At 38.3% G+C, this 18,494-nt stretch overlaps 1 protein-coding gene across 3 annotated transcripts in view; it reads left to right on the top strand.

Annotated features, from left to right (window-relative positions):
- Positions 1 to 18,494, top strand: part of SMC4 (structural maintenance of chromosomes 4) — a 38,176-nt gene that overhangs the window by 18,710 nt on the left and 972 nt on the right. For all 3 annotated transcript variants that reach the window (XM_086754157.1, XM_086754156.1, XM_086754158.1), the window contains exons 6-23: positions 1,230 to 1,394; positions 2,216 to 2,343; positions 2,934 to 3,074; positions 4,014 to 4,164; positions 4,719 to 4,883; positions 5,713 to 5,946; positions 6,542 to 6,727; positions 7,990 to 8,151; positions 8,721 to 8,946; positions 9,045 to 9,124; positions 10,276 to 10,428; positions 10,583 to 10,709; positions 12,342 to 12,531; positions 13,431 to 13,575; positions 14,575 to 14,748; positions 15,593 to 15,775; positions 16,158 to 16,390; positions 17,037 to 17,220. In XM_086754157.1, the coding sequence (XP_086610283.1) occupies positions 1,230 to 1,394; positions 2,216 to 2,343; positions 2,934 to 3,074; positions 4,014 to 4,164; positions 4,719 to 4,883; positions 5,713 to 5,946; positions 6,542 to 6,727; positions 7,990 to 8,151; positions 8,721 to 8,946; positions 9,045 to 9,124; positions 10,276 to 10,428; positions 10,583 to 10,709; positions 12,342 to 12,531; positions 13,431 to 13,575; positions 14,575 to 14,748; positions 15,593 to 15,775; positions 16,158 to 16,390; positions 17,037 to 17,220 (3,027 nt within the window). The remainder of the gene's footprint in view (positions 1 to 1,229; positions 1,395 to 2,215; positions 2,344 to 2,933; positions 3,075 to 4,013; positions 4,165 to 4,718; positions 4,884 to 5,712; positions 5,947 to 6,541; positions 6,728 to 7,989; positions 8,152 to 8,720; positions 8,947 to 9,044; positions 9,125 to 10,275; positions 10,429 to 10,582; positions 10,710 to 12,341; positions 12,532 to 13,430; positions 13,576 to 14,574; positions 14,749 to 15,592; positions 15,776 to 16,157; positions 16,391 to 17,036; positions 17,221 to 18,494) is intronic.

Raw genomic sequence — 18,494 nt, 5'->3', positions numbered from 1 at the left:
TTCCTCGTCCGTACTGTTGGAGAGACTTAGCTGTCAGCTCAAGCTCAACAGCAGCCCACGATGACAACCAAATTCTTTACTATATTTTCACTCTGTGGATATAGACTTAGGCTTTTTTTTACATACCTAACTTGGATACTGAAATATAAAATTTGTTTCATTTTTAAATCTTGTCCATCTAAAACAAAATTAAAAACTTTAATCCAGCTTATTTCATGCGTTTAAAAATCTGTCACAACGGCCAATACTGGTGCTGTACAGTATTTAGTTCTCTGTTTGACAAATAAGTTGTCTCTTGTTATGTACCTAACTGTCCTAGTTTTTGAAGGATGACTAGTTTTTACTCATTGTTCTCTTTAATTTTTGCAGCATCTATCATATCTATTCTTGCTCCAGATACCGTTTAAATACGTGTATATTCAGTTTCATGTCATCATCTGATATATGACCATGTAGTTTACAAAATATAATCTGTATTTTGAAGGATTTTGTGCTACTCTGTTTTAAACATAAAATGCTGATAGCAGATTTATTTTTTTGTTGGCTAATGATAGCATCAGTAAAATAAACAGTCCTTGTCTCTGTATAATTCTTATTTTTTTTTTAAATCAAGTTAGTGCTACTATTCAGCTTAATAATTTAATGCTATACATAAAGGGAAATTAAATGAAGGAAGCCTAATACTTAAAGAGTGTTCCTCTTTTTCCAACAAGGAAGTCTCAGTTGTATGAATTACCAGTCCGCTTCATCCATCAGACATGATTTTATGGACCTGTTTTCTAAAGAGAACCCTTCAGGGACTTCAATCCTGATTAAGCTACCTTAAGACTATCGAGTGCTACATGACCTAGAGGGCATGCTTTATTCTCCTCTTTTTTTTTTAGGTTGGGAAATACATTTTGAATCTTCAGAAAAATGAAAAAATACGTAGACCTGAATGTTGGCTTCAGAAGCGACACTGATTTTCATGCGCATCACCACTATGCACTCTTTAGAGGAAATTTCTATTCATTTTCATCTGTTTTCCCAAATCTATTGCTACTCTGAATAGTCAGTTTTGATTGCTGCATTATTTTGTTCTTTTTTTTTTTTTATGATGCTAGACTATGGTCACACACCTGCATTCCAAAGATGTTTGTATTTTTTCAGAATACTAACTTTCCCCTAGGAAAAAAAAAAACAAACAAACACCCTTAAGAAAAGAAAACATCAAACTTTTCTTTTCCAAGGGGGAAGTTGAACAAATCGCAATGATGAAACCGAAAGGCCAGACTGAACAGGATGAAGGTATGCTTGAATACTTAGAAGACTTAATAGGATCTGCACGACTGAAAGAACCTATCCAAACTCTGTGTCGCAGAATAGAGCTTTTAAATGAACAGAGAGGAGAAAAGGTGAGTCTCACGGTTTTGTTTGAGTTATAAATAAAAAATGTTAGCTTGCAATGTTTCATTATTGAATTTTTTTAGAAATACAGTTAACGTAAAGACTTTGGTAAAAATTGTCACTCCTCTACAAGAGTAGAAGTACAGAGAAGTTTTGAGTCATCTTTATTGCATCTGCTGTTTCAATAATAAAAGAAATGGGCAGTCAACATCAGTTGCCTTCCTTTAAGCACTTAGAACGCTGTTGGCTTTCGATTCCCAAATGTTTGAATGCTGGAGTTGGAACACAGGATTTACGTGCTGATCAGTCCTGCATGCATTAAATGCTTCTCAGACTGAACAGAGAAACGGATCATCATTATCCGAGTACATCCAGATAGAGCTCTGCTGAAGAGCAAACAGGAGAAGTAGCAGGGAAACCTTTCATATGCTAAGAAAAGGAGAGAGGAAGAGGGAGGCAGAGCATCGGTGAGGTGATGGACACAGCTGCATGAGGAAATATGGAAAAAAAACATATACAGACTGTCTATATGTAACTCCTCTTTATTTCTCACCTACATTTTCCCTGATTTGCCTGAGCTGTTCTAGCATCTGTAGGATCGCTTTTTAGTTTTCAATTACTGTTTGAATTGCCATAAAATTGCAGTCTCTGCTGTGGAAATTGTTATTTCAGAAAGTTTGTCGTTCTAAATTGCTTTGCAGAGTTGCTTGTTGAGCACCATCTCTCCGGAGGACACATGTCCTACAAAGAGTCTGGGGTTTTTATCCTCATGGGTTGTTCTTCTGTGGTACTAGCAGTAAAGTCAGCTCTGACTCTCTCTTTTGTCTAGTTAAACAGAGTTAAAGTGGTGGAAAAAGAAAAGGATGCCTTGGAAGGGGACAGGAATAAAGCCATTGAATTTCTTTCTTTGGAAAACAAAATATTTAAAGAAAAGAATCAGATCTGTCAATACTATATGTAAGTACTTCTCTAAACTTTTGATTTGGCTTTAATGTGGTAGTGCTGGTGTTAAACCCTGCTTTCATATCTCTAATTAGAAATATTTTGCGTTTCTTAACAGCCATATCAGTCCTTCAAAATTTGTTGAATAGTATGTGGCTATTGATTTTTGTTTCAAATTAAGTTAAAATTTTTTAGAATTTTTAGAATTTTTTAGAATTTTTTAAAATTTTCATAGAATCCTTTAAAATAAAGCAAAACCACCACCACCAAAAAACCCCTAAACACCACTAACAAGAAAAACCAAACCGAAACAAAACCAACCTTCTTGTCAGCTTTTTACAAAATAGTCTGGCAAATTAATCTCTTACAGCTTTATAATTAAATTGAGAAAGTAGATCACTTAAAGGCTATTTTCTTCTGAATTGTCTAAATTATGAGATTCCCTTGCTGTTTTGTATTAAATTGGCAAGGTTACTCAATAATGGATATTAGGATTTAATACTTTACAGAAACACTTTGTTACACTTCAGGCTGGAAATATGTATTCATTATGAATGTTAGCTTTATGGAAGAAAATTGAGGTTTGGCTTTTATTTGTTTTCTAGCCATGACCTCAAGAAGCGAATAAATGATATGCATCTACAGAAAGAAAAAATTAACGAAGAAACAAAAGATGTTAATGAGAAGAGTAGTAAACTTGCAGATGAAATGAAAGCCAAGAAGAAAGCTTTAAAAGAACTTGAAAAGTAAGTACTTGAGGTATAGACTTGTAAGCCAGGAGTACCAAGTTTTATATTTTCTGCGTATGTGGTGTTAGAGTTAGCAGGATTTTCAGAAAAAGCTGTGGTTGTATTGAGGAAAGGAGCACCTGAGAAAGCAGAAGTATACCATAGCTGCATGGGAAGATGATCAAACAAAGGGAACACAGCTGAGGTTTTTCAGTAGTTCTTCCACCAAAAACTTAAGTTAGCTGATGACCTGAGTCCCTTATGGTATAACCTAACACACACACATACATATATATAAATAAAACATTGCCTGGCATGGATTAAATGAGCTTTTGCACAAAAATAAATTTAAAAACCTTCTCATTAGTTTAATTTGGTTCTGCAGGTTGCTTTGCTTGGAGAAATCTGGGTAATATTCATAATTACAATATGAAAAGGACCGATTTTTGATGGATTTTAAAGTACATACTTTTTTATACTGACTGTACAAAAACTAATTTGGAGATTGTTTCAGGCTGTTAGATATACAACCATAATGCTCAGGTACATGGATGTTGGGTATTTTTCTCTGGTTTCCTTATGAATCTCTTACGCATAAATTGTGTTTCCCTAAAATTGATTTGTCTGGGTGCTAATCTACAATCCAACTGCAATATTAATCTTCTCATCCTCTGAAATCACAGAAGTTATTTGTGAGAGAAGTAAACTATAAATTTATCAAAGAAAAAAATGAATTTCTGAAAATGTGTTCAATATTACTTTGTTAGTTGATCTTTTTCTGATGAAACATCACTTCCCTGAGGAAAATACTGTAAATATAGTAAATACTGGATGTTGTTTTTCCACAAAAACTGAGTAGTATTGGTTTAAAAATCTATGTGCTTACTTATTAAGCCAAGCTCTACTGACATTATTTTTATAGAGTATGGAACAGATTATTCTTTTGTTTCCCCTTAGGAAACTCAATAAAATTACAACGCACATAGAGGAAAATAAAGAAAAATTTACTCAGTTGGATTTGCAGGATGTTAAAGTAAGGGAAAAGCTAAAACATGACAAAAGCAAGGCTAAAAAGCTGGAGAAGCAACTTCAAAAGGACAAAGAAAAGGTAGCGTGAACTGCAACTTGATTTACTTAAAGAAATGTAATGGGTTGCTCTGGATAAGAACATCTCTGTGCAGCTGAGATGAAAATCGCAAAGGACACCAATTGTACAGTTATTACCTTTTCAAACCTTTTTTTTTCCTCTTTCTCTAGTTAATTTAGTTAATTTAATTGATATATTTTTCCAAGTTGGCTGTTGCCAGCTGTTACAGATCTTAAATCACTCTCTGGATCAAGAGTGGCCTTCTGAAAGCAGGTATTTAAGAATTAAGCCTTATTGCGATGCAAAGACTTGAGTTCTTCTGTGTAAAGCTATGTTCTTGTACCGCTATGGCTTGCTTCTCGCTGGATGGGCTCTAGAACTGAGCCAGCCTTGCAAATAAAATCCTGGTCTCCTGCTAGATCCACAGTGTATCTTATCCTACAAAAACACTTGTGTTTTGCTGGGGCTTACGCTTCCTTTGACTTCCACCTAGCACTTGAAAGTCAGGGCTTAAAGCTAAGGCAAAACTGTTCTGTTTCGGTGGGAGAGGAAGTGAAAACTCTTTCCTTTTGTAGGTAGAAGAAATGAAAAGTGTGCCTTCCAATAGTGAAAAAGCTATTGCCGAAGCAACATCAAAGAAAGAGCTTCTTGAAAAGACAAAAGAGAAAGAAGAAGAAAAACTCAAGCAGGTTATGGATAGCCTTAAGGAAGAAACACAAGGGCTTCAGGACGAAAAAGAGGTTTGAACTGTTTTGACTTAGTACACTTACTGTATTAACGGATTTATAGCTTTTACACTGGTGAATGAAACGGCCACAAGAGTTGTAAAATGCTGCTTTATGACAAATACACTCTTTCATGTGTTAGTTCAGTGGAGCCTAACTGGGACATGAATTTTGAATTTATAATCAGAGCTAAATCATTCTCATTAAGTTGTTTGCTTTTTATAGTGGTCATATATCATCAAGTATATATTTTATGTATGCATGTTAAATAATTCTACACTTCCATTATTTGAACACACTTTCATTTTCTCCCGTCAAAATGTTTAAGCTAATATATTGCTTAAATAAATAACAGATTTTGAAGTTATATGTTCCAAGACTTTCACACAGCTCTGATCTGTCTTTGAGTTAATTGGCAACTACTGTAACACTTGGTTATTGTTAATGTTAGCTGTTCAGTCATTTGGAGGCTGGAAATTGATCCTTCAAATCTGAGGGGTTATTTTCTGTACTTGAAAACATGGTTTCTCTGTTTGATCTGTAATTTAGCACACTGTGTAGCGCTCCTCCCAACTTCAAGTTGAGAAAATGATACAAACCTTGTATAGAAATGTTCTAAGATAATTCCCTGATATTCTTTGTAAGTAGGAAAACCGCCTTATTTATTTTCTATACTGAATATGTTAATAAATTAAGATATACTTGTTCTTCCAGGTAACAGAACTGTTTTCTGCTGACAGGAAAGCTAGTAGAACAACATGCCTATCTCCTCTTTTCTTCTATACAGTGTGATTGATGTAATAAATGCCACAGTTTTTAGTTGTAACATTGTCTGATTTTGCAGGCCAAAGAGAAGGAACTTATGGAATTTAGTAAAGCAGTGAATGAAGCACGCTCAAAGATGGATGTAGCCCAGTCAGAGCTTGATATCTATCTCAGCCGCCATAATACTGCTGTGTCTCAGTTAAATCAGGCCAAGGAGGCTCTGATGATTAGTTCAGAAACTCTTAAGGAAAGAAAAGCTGCTATCAAAGATCTAGAAATAAAATTACCCCAAGTGGAACAGGAGTTAAAGGAGGTGAGACTTAACTTTCATGTGTAATTTCTTTGAGTTACAACACACCGTTGCAACACACAAACCAAAGTTCCACTCTCTGTTTTAGCAATTATCATGAAAATAAATGGAAAAACTGTCGCCAATAAAATAACAGTTAAAAACTATATTCTAATACTCATTTAACTGATGAAGTATTTGATTTTAAACTTATTTTGGGTTAAGCAAATGTTAACATTAACACTGAAATTAAATCCTACATGTCCTTGCAAGGGAATCGGTTTAAATACGGTAATGAGACATGTTAAAATAAATACATGGCTATGTTCTGCACCTTCTTGGAATTTCACTTCTTGCTCCGCTCATTGCCCAAAGCAAAAAAAAAAATCCCACTACCTTGTCCTAAGCCTGATTCACAAATTCATAAGCTGTCATATTTATATCGAAGTGTACTAAATACTAGCTAAAGTGTATCCAAACACCAGCCCTTCTTCTGGTAAATGTTTGCTGTTCTGCTTTGCAGTGGCTGATTTCGTTGCCTACACAATCATGAATCTAAGACTCCCTGAAAGCAGCAGTTTTCATGAGGCTAAGATAATGTCTGTCTTTTAACCATTAGAAAGAGAATGAGCTTGAGAAGCTGGGAAGACAAGAATCAGGTGCTAGGAATCTTGTTCGAAATCTGCGTCAAAAAGTAGAAGAAGCCAAAAGTTCTTTAGCACAAAGCCGCAGTCGAGGAAAAGTGCTTGAGGCTCTGCTTCAGCAGAAGAAATCTGGAAATATTCGTGGACTATACGGAAGACTGGTAAATTTTAAAAGGCTATTATACTTTTAGTCTTAAACTTTATAGGAACAGAGTGGTGTTTCAGAAATTGAGTGAAAGGTAGAATTCCTCACTTCCCTGGTGCTATTGATTTGGACAGCAGAGTAGCAAATCCCGTGGAATTGCTATAAATCCAAAAGAGAAGATTGCTGAGGTTGCTGTACTCAGCACTGAGGAAAGGCAATGGTTATGAGAAGGCTTTATATTTTTGGTAGGCTGATGTTTAAGCTAAATGAGTTTGCTGCAGTCTCTATGGGAATATGCGCAAGCCAAGAATATTCAGCGTCTTGTAACGTGCCCATGCTTGGGTCCTGCCTGTGCTTGTGCGTTGGGCTGCCTCGAGAGCTGCCACGATTCTGATTCCTGTGAACAGTAGGAACATCTGTACTGGGGAGGTGCAGTGGAGCAGTGCTTTCTACCTTCTGGTGCTACAGAAGGTAGAATCCGTCTGTAACCGCACACTTGGTAGAACAGCCGTGAAACTTAAAAACCATCTTACAAGATGTAACTTTATGTGGCACTCTACACTTTTTTTTTTTCTTCAAAGTTTATAGAATTTGGTGATCTCCTTGCTGTTTGTTTCCTCAATTTTTACTCCTGTGCATGTCAAATCAAAAAGAGCAATATCATTGTTTCAGAAGACCAAGGAAAGCTATGTCATAGCAAAATGCTGAGCGTTTATTTAAAGTTCTGGAAATTTGCAGCTGAGGTGGAGTTCATTGTTTTTGTTTTTTTTTTTTTACTAGTACCAAACAATATCTGCCTATCAGTGTAAATGTAAAAGCACTATTTTTGTGATGAAAAGTTATTATTATTTATGATGAACACCCCTCTACCTGTTTTTCAGAACAGTACAGGATGGCACACAGACGTATATGATTTGCTAGGTCCTGCCTGGCCGACCAGTGATAGAACCATACACAGAACACACCCAATGATTTTGTTAGGCCAGACTGCCTCACTAAAATGCTGGCTTATAAAAAATAACATTTGTCTACAGAAAATAAATCGATGCTATCACATTGCTCTACCAGAAGCACCACTAAGCATATGAATTTCCACTATGGAAGCAAATACATTAGAAATACATAAATAGCCTGCAGGAGAAGACTAATTCTAATTAAGGTTTAAGTCATTTCACAGAAGGTTGTTTCATAATTTGTTTTTATCTCATTTCACTCTTGTCATTTCTTAATATGAGGACAACCTAATCAGTGTACTTCTGCCTCCTCCCCAATTATTAGGGAGATTTGGGAGCCATCAGCGAGAAGTACGATGTTGCTATTTCCTCATGTTGCGGTGCCTTGGACAACATTGTTGTTGATACAATTGATACTGCCCAGGCATGTGTGAATTTCTTAAAGACAACAGGAATTGGAGCTGCCACCTTTATAGCCCTGGACAAAGTAAGCCCTAGCACTTCGGCAAAACAACTTCTGTACCCCCATGTGCACAGTATTGATACTGTATCCGGAGAATGTATTAATGGGCATGTGTATAAACATGTATATGTACTAATATATTACACTGTAGATGTCTTAATACAAATAAAACTAAAATATGAAACATTTTAATAGGCTGTTGGCACCTTAGAGTATTCCACCAGCAAATGATAACGTTTACTTACAGAGAATTACAAGGCTTTTGAGATACCGTATGCGTACAACCAATGTTTGGCATGTCTTTTATATTTAGATTTTTTTTAACAAATTAGCAAACTTAATAATCCAAGTAAGCCAGTAACTGTAAGTTATGAAAACTATGAAAGAGAACAATGAGTCATCAGTGAGTTTTTAATTATACTGGAAGTGAGTAGAGATCCCCAAGGAAGGCAGCTTTACTGTTAATTGCAGTACAATTGCATTTACTTCAAAGCCTTAACATATCTTAGAAAAATTAAATGACCTCATAATTTATCCTAAGGAATCTATCACTTGTTCATTCATTTACTTTTTTTTTTTTTTTTACATTTTAGATGGCTGTATGGGAAAAAAAAATTGAAAAAATCCAAACTCCTGAAAATACTCTTCGGTTGTTTGATCTGGTGAAAGTAGAAGACGAGAAGGTTCGCCTGGCTTTTTACTTCGCGTTGCGTGATACTCTAGTAGCTAATAACCTGGAAGAAGCTACCAGAGTAGCGTTCCAAAAAGATAAAAGATGGAGGGTGGTTACACTGCAAGGACAAATCATTGAACAGTCAGGTATCGAAGTGCAAATTTGCAATTATATTTTAAGCACTTTATAGGTGATATCTAAGCACAATAAGCTCCCTAACTTATTTTCATCTCTTTTACTTTAGGAACAATGACTGGTGGTGGGGGTAAGGTAATGAAGGGCAGAATGGGTTCCTCAGTCGTGATGGAGGTTTCAGAAGAAGAGGTTAGTACATAATCAACATAAAAAGTGGAATTTCTCACAGTTCCTTATGTTTTGGCAGTTCACACACGCATGTGCTATGTCCTTTTAAATCAGCATGAGTAGTGAACAATCTGTGATGCAAGATACATTAACAGTGACTTACAGAGCTGAAGTTCACAAGGTTAGCAATAGGTTAGATTGCTCATTTCTTCACAGCCCAGCTATCATACGCCTATTATTTAATTTTTAGTCTCATAGTGCTACCTTTTGATAGCTTGGAAACTGAAGGTAGGGATGAGAACATGGAAGATACTGATCCTAAGGAACCATTGGCCTGCAGAGCAGTACACACAAACCTCAGCAGCAATAACAGGCAGGTTTGATCCTTCATTTTATGTCCTTGTAAGATTTGTCAGGGAGTGGCAGAGCTTTCCTTCCAATTTGTCTTTCAAGAATGTTTTGGAATACCAAGACACAGCTTGCTTTTTCTGCTGAATTATTTTCGGTTTTAGTCTGTAGTTTTATTTAGCGCACATGTAGCCTGTGTCCTTTTTGCCTGAGGTAGAATACTTTCAAATTAGAGAACTTCAAAACGAAACTCAACTTCAAGGTTCTCTCTATCTGATTTCTCTGGTGGAGGAGGTAACCTTACGTCACCACCTTTGCTGTCACTGCTGATGTTTCTGCACCCTTTGGTTTTATCACTAAGAGGTTAAAATATATCTGTTCTTCCTTCATCTATCCTCTGTGTTTTCACCTTCACTCAGCTTGTTAACACAGAAACCAACGAGCATCAAATCTGAACTACAGTAAAAAAGGCTTCTAGCTTCTGCTTGTGTGGTTTTTGGTTTCTGCCTTCGCTACTCTGACTTAAGCCTTTCAAGCTTAATCTACTTCTATTACCTTAAAACAGTTCTCCATTATGAGCTATTTTGACAGGGATTCCTCAGCTTACTTTTTCTTATGCTTACTCCTCTCACTTTTCGTTACTATAATTGATCTTCGCAGCAATCAGCCTCCATATTCTGTCCAGCTACAGCAAATTTTCAAGTTTTTACTCCACTTTCTTCTGGTGTTTTAAAAGATCATAGACTGTCGAGCACGTGAATGAGATCTTGCTTTGTTTTGTAGTGGCCACACTAGGCAAATGATCGTATCTCATTTTTGTGTAGGTCAGTAAAATGGAATCTCAACTGCAGAAGGATTCTAAAAGAGCAGTACAGTATGAAGAAGATAAATTAAAACTTGAAGAAGCCATAAGAAAACTACACCAAGATGTTCGGGAAATGAGAAATACTTTAGAAAAGTATACCGCAAGTATTCAGGTGAACAGGTTTATTATTGAGGGAATATCTGGCTCCTCCATTAACGTGCTGGGGGGGGGGTGGGTAACTTCTCAGCCTCAGCTTCACATGCTCCTTGTTAGTGCCAAGGATCTTTTTGACATACAGGATTTTAACCCAGTTGTGTTTTCTGTAGAGTTTATCTGAACAAGAAATTCATCTGAAAACTCAAGTTGAGGAACTTGAAGCTAACGTAATTGCTACTGCTCCGGACGAAAACAAACAGAAGGAATTGGAAAAAAGCCTTAATAGTTATAAAAAAGGTACATTTTGTGGAGAGGGGATTATAGATAAGAATTGTAGTCATGTGCTTTTACTAATACAGGAATGAATGATTTTGGCTTTGTTCTTTCAGATTACCAGCGCAGTACTGTGTCTTGGTTTGGTACCTTTTTTTTTTTGTAAGGAGGGGATAAAAGGTGCTTCTGGAGATTAGATTGTGAAACCCCCCCTTTTTTTTTTTTTTTTTGTAATTGCTGAAGTTCATCTTTTAGTCAAGCTAAAGTAAACATTGATTTTAGTATTTTTTTAATTTGGTTAGATTTTTATGGCTGTATTACATGCAGATTCATAGGGAAATTTAGTTTAATTAGGAGTAAGAATTGTTAGTGTGGAGGTAATTGTATTAAAGTCAAGTAAAGGCTTTTGCCATGCTCTAACTGGACTATTCTTGACTCTATAAAATGAGTACTCTGTATTTTGTTGTGAGCACACTGCGACCCTGGTCTTTTTGTGAAATATGTTAACCCTTGTCATAGTTTAGCCCCACTCAGGACCAAGCTACACAGTCTCTTGCTCACTCCCCCCACCCTCCAGTGGGACAGGGAGGAGAATTGGTAAAGAAAAGCAGGCAAAAACTCATGGGTTGAGACAAAAAAAAAAAAAGTTTAAGATACTAAGAGAAGAAAACAAAGCCCAGTAACAGAAAATACTGAAGGACATAACTCACAGTGCAGTAGCTCACAGTAGATCCTGATGCTCAGCTTCCTCCCCAGTAGCAGGAGGCTCCCACCAGCACCCTTCCCACTGAGATACTGAGCAGGAGGTCACATGGGGTGGAGCAGCCCTTGGGCCAATTTGGGTAAACTTATCCCAGCTGGTGGGTAATGAGAGACCTATCCCAGCTGTGTCCCCAGCCCCAGCTCCAGTTTCTCTCCAGCTCAGGTGAAACTTAACTCTGTCCTGGCCAGAACCAGAACAACCCTGAGAACTGAAATAACAGTTTCTCTGAAGAAATTGGTAGCTTAGTAAAGTAAACCTTGACTGCTTCTTTGTAGTTCTTGCTCAGGGAATAATATGAGCGCAGTAAAATGTAATTCCCTCTCTGCTTTACTCCTTTGTACCCAAAAGGAAATTATAAATCTGTAATTATAAATCTGTAGCAAGCATAATGTGAGATTTTGTTGGTTTGTTTTGCCCTTAGAATACTAAGATGGTACATTGTTTAATTTTTGAAAGTTGTTCAGCTTACTAAGATGGTTTAAGTACAAGCTAAACAAGGAAACGTACCTACCCTGAAGGCAGAGCAGGCTATCTTATTATCCAGCAATTCCCATGTAACCTTTCAGCATTTTTCCATTAAATAAATGCAAAGAATGAGTGTGGAATATTTTCTAATGTACTGTCTCATGTATTTAAGTACTCTGTGTACATTAAGTCATCCAATTAACATTACAGCAAAAAGCTTTGGTACTATAACAGTGCCAGAAAGATGGGGTTTTCTTTTTGCCAAATTAAAAAAAAACCCAACATTTTTAACAGGATAAAGACAAATGTACACTTCTCAGTATATTAATACAGCAGAGCTTTTAATCACTGGAATCTCGATGTATCGCAGCAGTGCAGTGTTCCTAGGGACAGCACAACGACCTTAACTCGATTTTCGTTATCGACAGATTACGACTGCGTTGCTGAGAAAACTGGTAAAGTAGAAAATGAAGTCAAACGATTACATAAGCTCATCATTGATATCAATAATAATAAACTTAAAGCACAGCAAGACAAACTGGATAAGATCACCAAAGAAATAGATGAGTGTACTTCAGCTGTTACTAAAGCCCAAGTGGTGATGAAGACTGCGGCCAGGTACAGTAGGCATCAGTGTCTGATTGTACGTCGCTGCGGTTCGAGTCGGATTGCGGTTGGACCTTTCCCGGGGGATTTGTCAGGCTAGGGAAGATGGTTTTCACCTCTTTATGGCTACAGGAAAAGTGGAGGGAGAGGGTCATAATCTTTTTCCCTAAACTGATTTGCCTCAAACTGAGACTGGTTCTTAAGTAAGAACTGTAATGCTGTTAATTAGCGTGCTTTACAGGCAAAGGATCAGAGACCTAGAAGGCTTAGCGAAGCCTCAGCAAGGAGAGTCATGTCAGCCTTCAGACAGCTGTATCTGTCAGCACCAGTGCCTGCAGGACATGTTTTCAGTGGTCTCCGTAGCTAAAAATCCCGTGATCTTCAAATCTTCATTTTCAGTTGCATGTCTAGTACTGAATATTGCTTCTGTCAAGGAGGTAAAGGGAAATAGAATTTTGTAGTTTCTAGCAGGCAGTTTAAAAGTCACGGTTATTTTTCTGCTATGCCGTATTTCAGGATAAAGATTCCATATAGCACTTAATTGCCATGCAGAGGGAGCAGTTAAAATCTGGAGGGGCTAATTTTATTATGAGGCATGTCAGGAGATAAAATGTGGTATATTTTTTATGTTAGCTTAACAATACATAATGAATACTGAGAACCAATGTCAAAACTGTCTCTGAAAGAACAAATTAAGTGATTTAATGAGGCCTGTCTGCGATATGTTTAAGGAAGACAACTTTGTTTTACTTGGATATCTCAGGAATGGAAGAGTTCATGCGGAAATGAGCACTTCCTATTTCGTTGTCAACAGCATTTGACAATCCTGATAAGTAAGAGTGTGTTTCTAGATTATCTTACGTCATACTTGCACTCATGTGGGGTATACAAACATCTCGGTACCCATGCAGGAACCTGAAAAAATCTGAAGAGGCCGTTCTTCGCACAGAGAAGGAAATTGAAGAGAATGAGAAAGAAATTAAAAACTTAACAGCAGAGTTGACTGCGCTAGAAGAGAAAGCTGCTGCGGTTATAAATGACTGCAAGCAAGCTGAAGTAAGTTTCAAATTAATTTAGTGTATTTATTTCTTCATAGAGGATCCAGTCTGTGAAATACATTTTAGATAACAGTTGTTGTCAGAGTTGTCTCTTCGCCTTCGTCCTTAGGCGTTCCAAGCAGGCCTAACGAGGGTTGCATTAACTGATAGTACCTTTATTTATTTTTAAAAGTATCTTTTTTTTTTTCCTCAGTTAGTCTACTACTCATCCTCCAAAAATTCACACAGGGATTAAATGGCAACAAATGTTTTTTTTCTGTATCCCACAATATATTATGTGCATTCGTACAAAATCAATAATTGTGATTAATCGTTAATAAAAATTGACCTTTAAATACAGATGCTGGGGGAAAAAAAATAGCCTAAACCAGTCCTAGTAAGTCATCTGGTCTTTAGGTAAAAGCAGGATGGTGAGTTACATCCTCATCCTTCTATTCTATTCTTGTGCAAATTTTGGTGTGCAGCTGGTGACATTCCACAATGGCTGGGGAATGGGAATGGTGTATTTTCTCTAGACTTCCCTGAAAACGTATCTTGACCTAATTTTCTGAAGCTAAGAAAAAACTTACACCAAGTTTCCCCAAATAAATTATTGGGTTTAAAACTCTTGTTTAAAAATCTTATCCAGTTTTGTGAGACTCTAGTTTCCCATGTAGAGTGATGTACGAGAGAGAGTGAAAACAACCAGGACAGCTGAAATCCTTCCAAATAAAGTTGTTTCTTTGAGACTGTCTTTTCGCTAAAAACATGTGAGTGTAGGACTCATCTGATCCAGATCTGGAATGAAAATATAAACTGCGGCATATTTTCAGTCATTCCAGAATTCAGGGACCAGGTTAATCCGAGTGCAGGAATATGTATTTGTTTACATCAGTACTGGGGATTGCGGAGAGTGAGCTCCGTGAATAACGTAGTGAAAACAAATCTATAACCTGAGAAAGCAGTAACGGTTTTGTAGGCCACTGATTAATGCACTTTTTTGGTCATTTCTGTTTAGCAAGCATTGCCAGCAGCTGAGGAGGAGCATCGCGGTTTACTCCAGGAGATTAAAACTATTCAAGACAATGAACACGCACTTCAAAAGGAAGCTCTTAATATTAAGCTGAAAATAGAACAAATTGATAGTCATATTTCTACGCACCAGACAAAGATTAAATACTGGCAAAAAGAGGTAGGGAAATGGTTTAGTTCCTAAAACTTCAACTGTAAGTTGTCAAAAGATTAATATGTTAACATGTAGTTAGAAAGCAGATCCTTTGGGAGAAAATTCCTATTCAGCTCTGTTTATAAAGGATGATGTTTCAGTCTGTCACTGCCCAGCTTACGCACAAGGGTAGGGATGAGTTACAAATTAAATGGTTTAGCTTCTAGCTTTTCAGGGTTGTTTTCTTAATGTATGAAAGAACGGTAGGATAGCTATAACTGACGTAACACAATCTACGAGTAATGGAGAGCAATGAGGGGAAACATACGTTGGCCATAAACGACAACCAAGAGCCTTTTTGTCCCTGTGTATCCTCTCTGCGCATTTAAAAAAAATGTTTTAAAAGGGTGGGCGCCCTCATAGGTGAGAGGAGCAAAGAGGGGTAGTGTGTGTCCTTTCTACCTTCTATTTAAATCTTTACCGGAGGTAGGCATCCAGACCAGCAGATGACCTTGCAGCGCGCAGTGCCCTTTATACCCTTGCTCGTACAACGGCGGCAGCTACCCAGCAAGCAGAGCTGCTGTCAGAGACTTTTCAACCTTCAACACACAAAGTATTAAGTATACAGTTGTTAAGGTTCTGTGGTATCAGTAGAGGTGATTTCTTAGTCATCTGCTACTTTCAGGAACAGAATAGTAGGATAAAAGGATAGTTGTTGTCTTTTTCGCATCTTATTTTTAAAGGAAGTTACGTGAAGAACCTTGGGAGACTGGGAGCTTCAGTATGTGCTAACCCAGAAGACGTTTATTTTAGAAACATGTGATAAGAATGTGATCTTTAAAGATTTCCAGTAACTGGTTTTGAATTTTAGATCTCAAAATTATCACTGCACCCCATAGAAGATAAACCACCCGAAGAACTTCCAGTACTAAGCCAAGAAGAGCTCGAGGCTATCAAGGATCCGGATGCTATCACTAATCAGATCGCTCTCCTGGAAGCCCAGTGCCATGAAATGAAACCCAACCTCAGTGCTATTGCAGAATACAAGAGGAAGGTAAGCGGGATTACTGCCGTAGGAGCAGGATTCATCCTTTGGATGCTGCGTTGCCTGTTGGTGCAGTCACACGGTACCCCTCTTGTGTGAGGTCGGCGCTGTGGATACAGCTTTCCTGTTTCCCAGTACTCGAGCCTGCACAGAATTCACGTCATTGCTTCTGAAGCAGGGAGATAAACCTTAATATCTTAGCCCGGGTTTTCCATCGGCACTATAGAGAGATCGGGAGCACAGAGATGAGAAAAAAAGAGACCATTTGGTTTTGTCCCCTTGTTTCCAAGCTGCTAGCCATTCTGGGAAACATGAAATTGGTAGGAAAAATGGTTTAAAATCTAAATTAAGGAGACATCTTTAACTGTACTTTTGTTTTTTTTCCCGGCAGGAAGACCTGTACTTGAAACGCGTGGCTGAACTGGATGACATTACCAGTGAGAGAGACAAGTTCAGACAAGCCTTTGAAGATCTGAGGAAACAAAGGCTAAATGAGTTTATGGCCGGATTTAATGTAATAACAAATAAACTGAAGGAAAACTACCAGATGCTTACTCTGGGAGGGGATGCTGAGTTAGAACTCGTGGACACTCTGGATCCCTTCTCCGAGGGAATCGCGTTTAGGTTTGTCAAAATACTTTGTATTACTGCTGTAATTCTTAACTACTGTATTCCTTTTTCAAACCCGCTTTTAAAGGGAATTTTCATTGACCATCAGCTCACCAAGACAGTCCTTGGCAAGACACTGACAGCAGCCACAACTTTTTAGCCTTGGGTAACGAAGAAATTAATTTCTCCTGGAGAAATAAGGAACTGGCAGCAGTTAGACTTTGCTGAAGCAGTTTCTCAGGGTTTCTTCATTCCCAAATCATTTCATTCTGCCTAGGGAGTCGTGTCAATCGCACTGGTGACTGGAGATTGTCCTGTCATAAATGGTCCTAAGAGTACAGTCATTGCTTAAGAGTAGAATGGCACTTCCAAAAGCCAGTTAAACAGCAGTTCTGAGGTGTTCCAGTTCCTGCGGAGAACAGCTGAGTGGTACAAACTGGCCACCCAGCCGTGTGCACCCTGCAGTTACGCCTCAGTGAGCAGAAATAGTCCAGTTCGCTACCTCTCAGCCGCGGAGAGCGTCAAGCAGCTCATCCGTGGTTTTAGTCCAGCTTCTTTGTGCCTTCCAAGAATTCCCTCCTGTCTTACGACTTGCTTTTCACCACAACTTACTTATTTTAATCATAAACAGAAATAAGTTGCAAAATCTAACCTGTTTCAGTGTTCGGCCTCCGAAGAAAAGTTGGAAGAAGATCTTTAACTTGTCAGGAGGAGAGAAGACTCTGAGCTCACTGGCTCTCGTTTTTGCCCTTCATCATTACAAGCCAACGCCACTATATTTTATGGATGAGATCGACGCAGCCCTTGACTTCAAAAACGTCTCTATCGTAGCATTTTACATATACGTAAGTATTGAACGGTAACTACCACAGTGTGATTTTTCTAAGATATTTTCTTCTCTACCGGAAAAGACAAGGTGGTAACACAGTTACGGCCAGGTTTAAAAATCTGGAATGATAATTTTCAAATCATTAAGTGGAAACTATGTACTAAGCAGATTTCCAGAAAGGTGCTTAGAGTGTTGCTCTCCGCGTACTTTTTTCTAGGCTGCTCAGTTTGATGTTTTCCTGAAATGAGGCAACCAACAGCAGATTTACAGTTTTTTTCCCTCCAAATCCTGACCGTATCGCTTCAAAAGCTGCCTAAAGAGTGCTAGAGTTTGCCAGAGGTGCTGGAGATCTCCACGTAGCCTTGCTGCTACTGCTTCCTCTTTAAAGTATCGATACCTTCCCCCAAAAAATCCGCTGTAGCCAGTAACATAGATACAGCGTGTGTGCGTATATACTGTGTATATATATGAAACATAAACGCAGGGACTTATTTAGCGCTTAGTAACGTGTTCATGTATCCAAGCGCATGAGTTTATTGTTTGGTGCAGTCAAGGGTCCTTGATTTTATACTTCTATTTTATACTTCCGTTTTTTTATACTTCCACTTCATTGACATGAGCTTCTCTGATCTGTGGTTTTTACTAGCGTGGGTTTTTTTTTTTTCTCTTTTATGCCCTTAAAAATTCTGTCGCCGCCATATTTAAGCCAAGCAAACGTTTACATTGCTGCCGTTCTGGTTGCTAAATTAAACGCAAAATTTTCAGACTTATCCAAAGTATAACCCCTGGTTTTGGGAATACCCTAGAGGCGCCAAAGACTATGATCAGCTATTTAAAAATGAGGGGGGCTGCAGGGACGCACCGCCAGCTGCCGGGGGGGTGGCACGGCCCCGTCACAGTGCCACGGCCCGCTGACGTACGCAGCTGCCCCCGCGCCAGCACATCACTGACAGACGAGAGGCTTCTCGTTAGCGACGGGCGTGCTTTGCCTGCTCTCCGTGCGTGGAAATACGTTTGTTTTCATTCTTAAAGCAGAGTTGCTGTAACAACTTGGCAGCACCCACCTTCGGTAAGTCCTGTGGAATTCACATTAAAACTGTGGTGAATCACAACTTTGAAAGAAATTAAATACGTTTAATCGACTTCACTTGAATGGCTCGTGTCAAAGGTAAGAGGAGGAAACTCACGCTTGAGTACATTGCGGGGCTCCGTGCCGACAGCCAGGCTGGGAGCGCGTTGGGCACCTGCCGATTACAGACGGCAGGAGCTCCGGGGCCGTGTCACCTGCGG

The sequence above is a fragment of the Chlamydotis macqueenii genome, chromosome 9 (genome assembly GCF_036417535.1).
Source record: "Chlamydotis macqueenii isolate bChlMac1 chromosome 9, bChlMac1.mat, whole genome shotgun sequence".
Lineage (NCBI taxonomy): Eukaryota > Metazoa > Chordata > Aves > Otidiformes > Otididae > Chlamydotis > Chlamydotis macqueenii.
The sequence above is the reverse complement of the archived record's forward strand: the minus strand, read 5'-3'. Positions and strand labels throughout refer to the sequence as shown.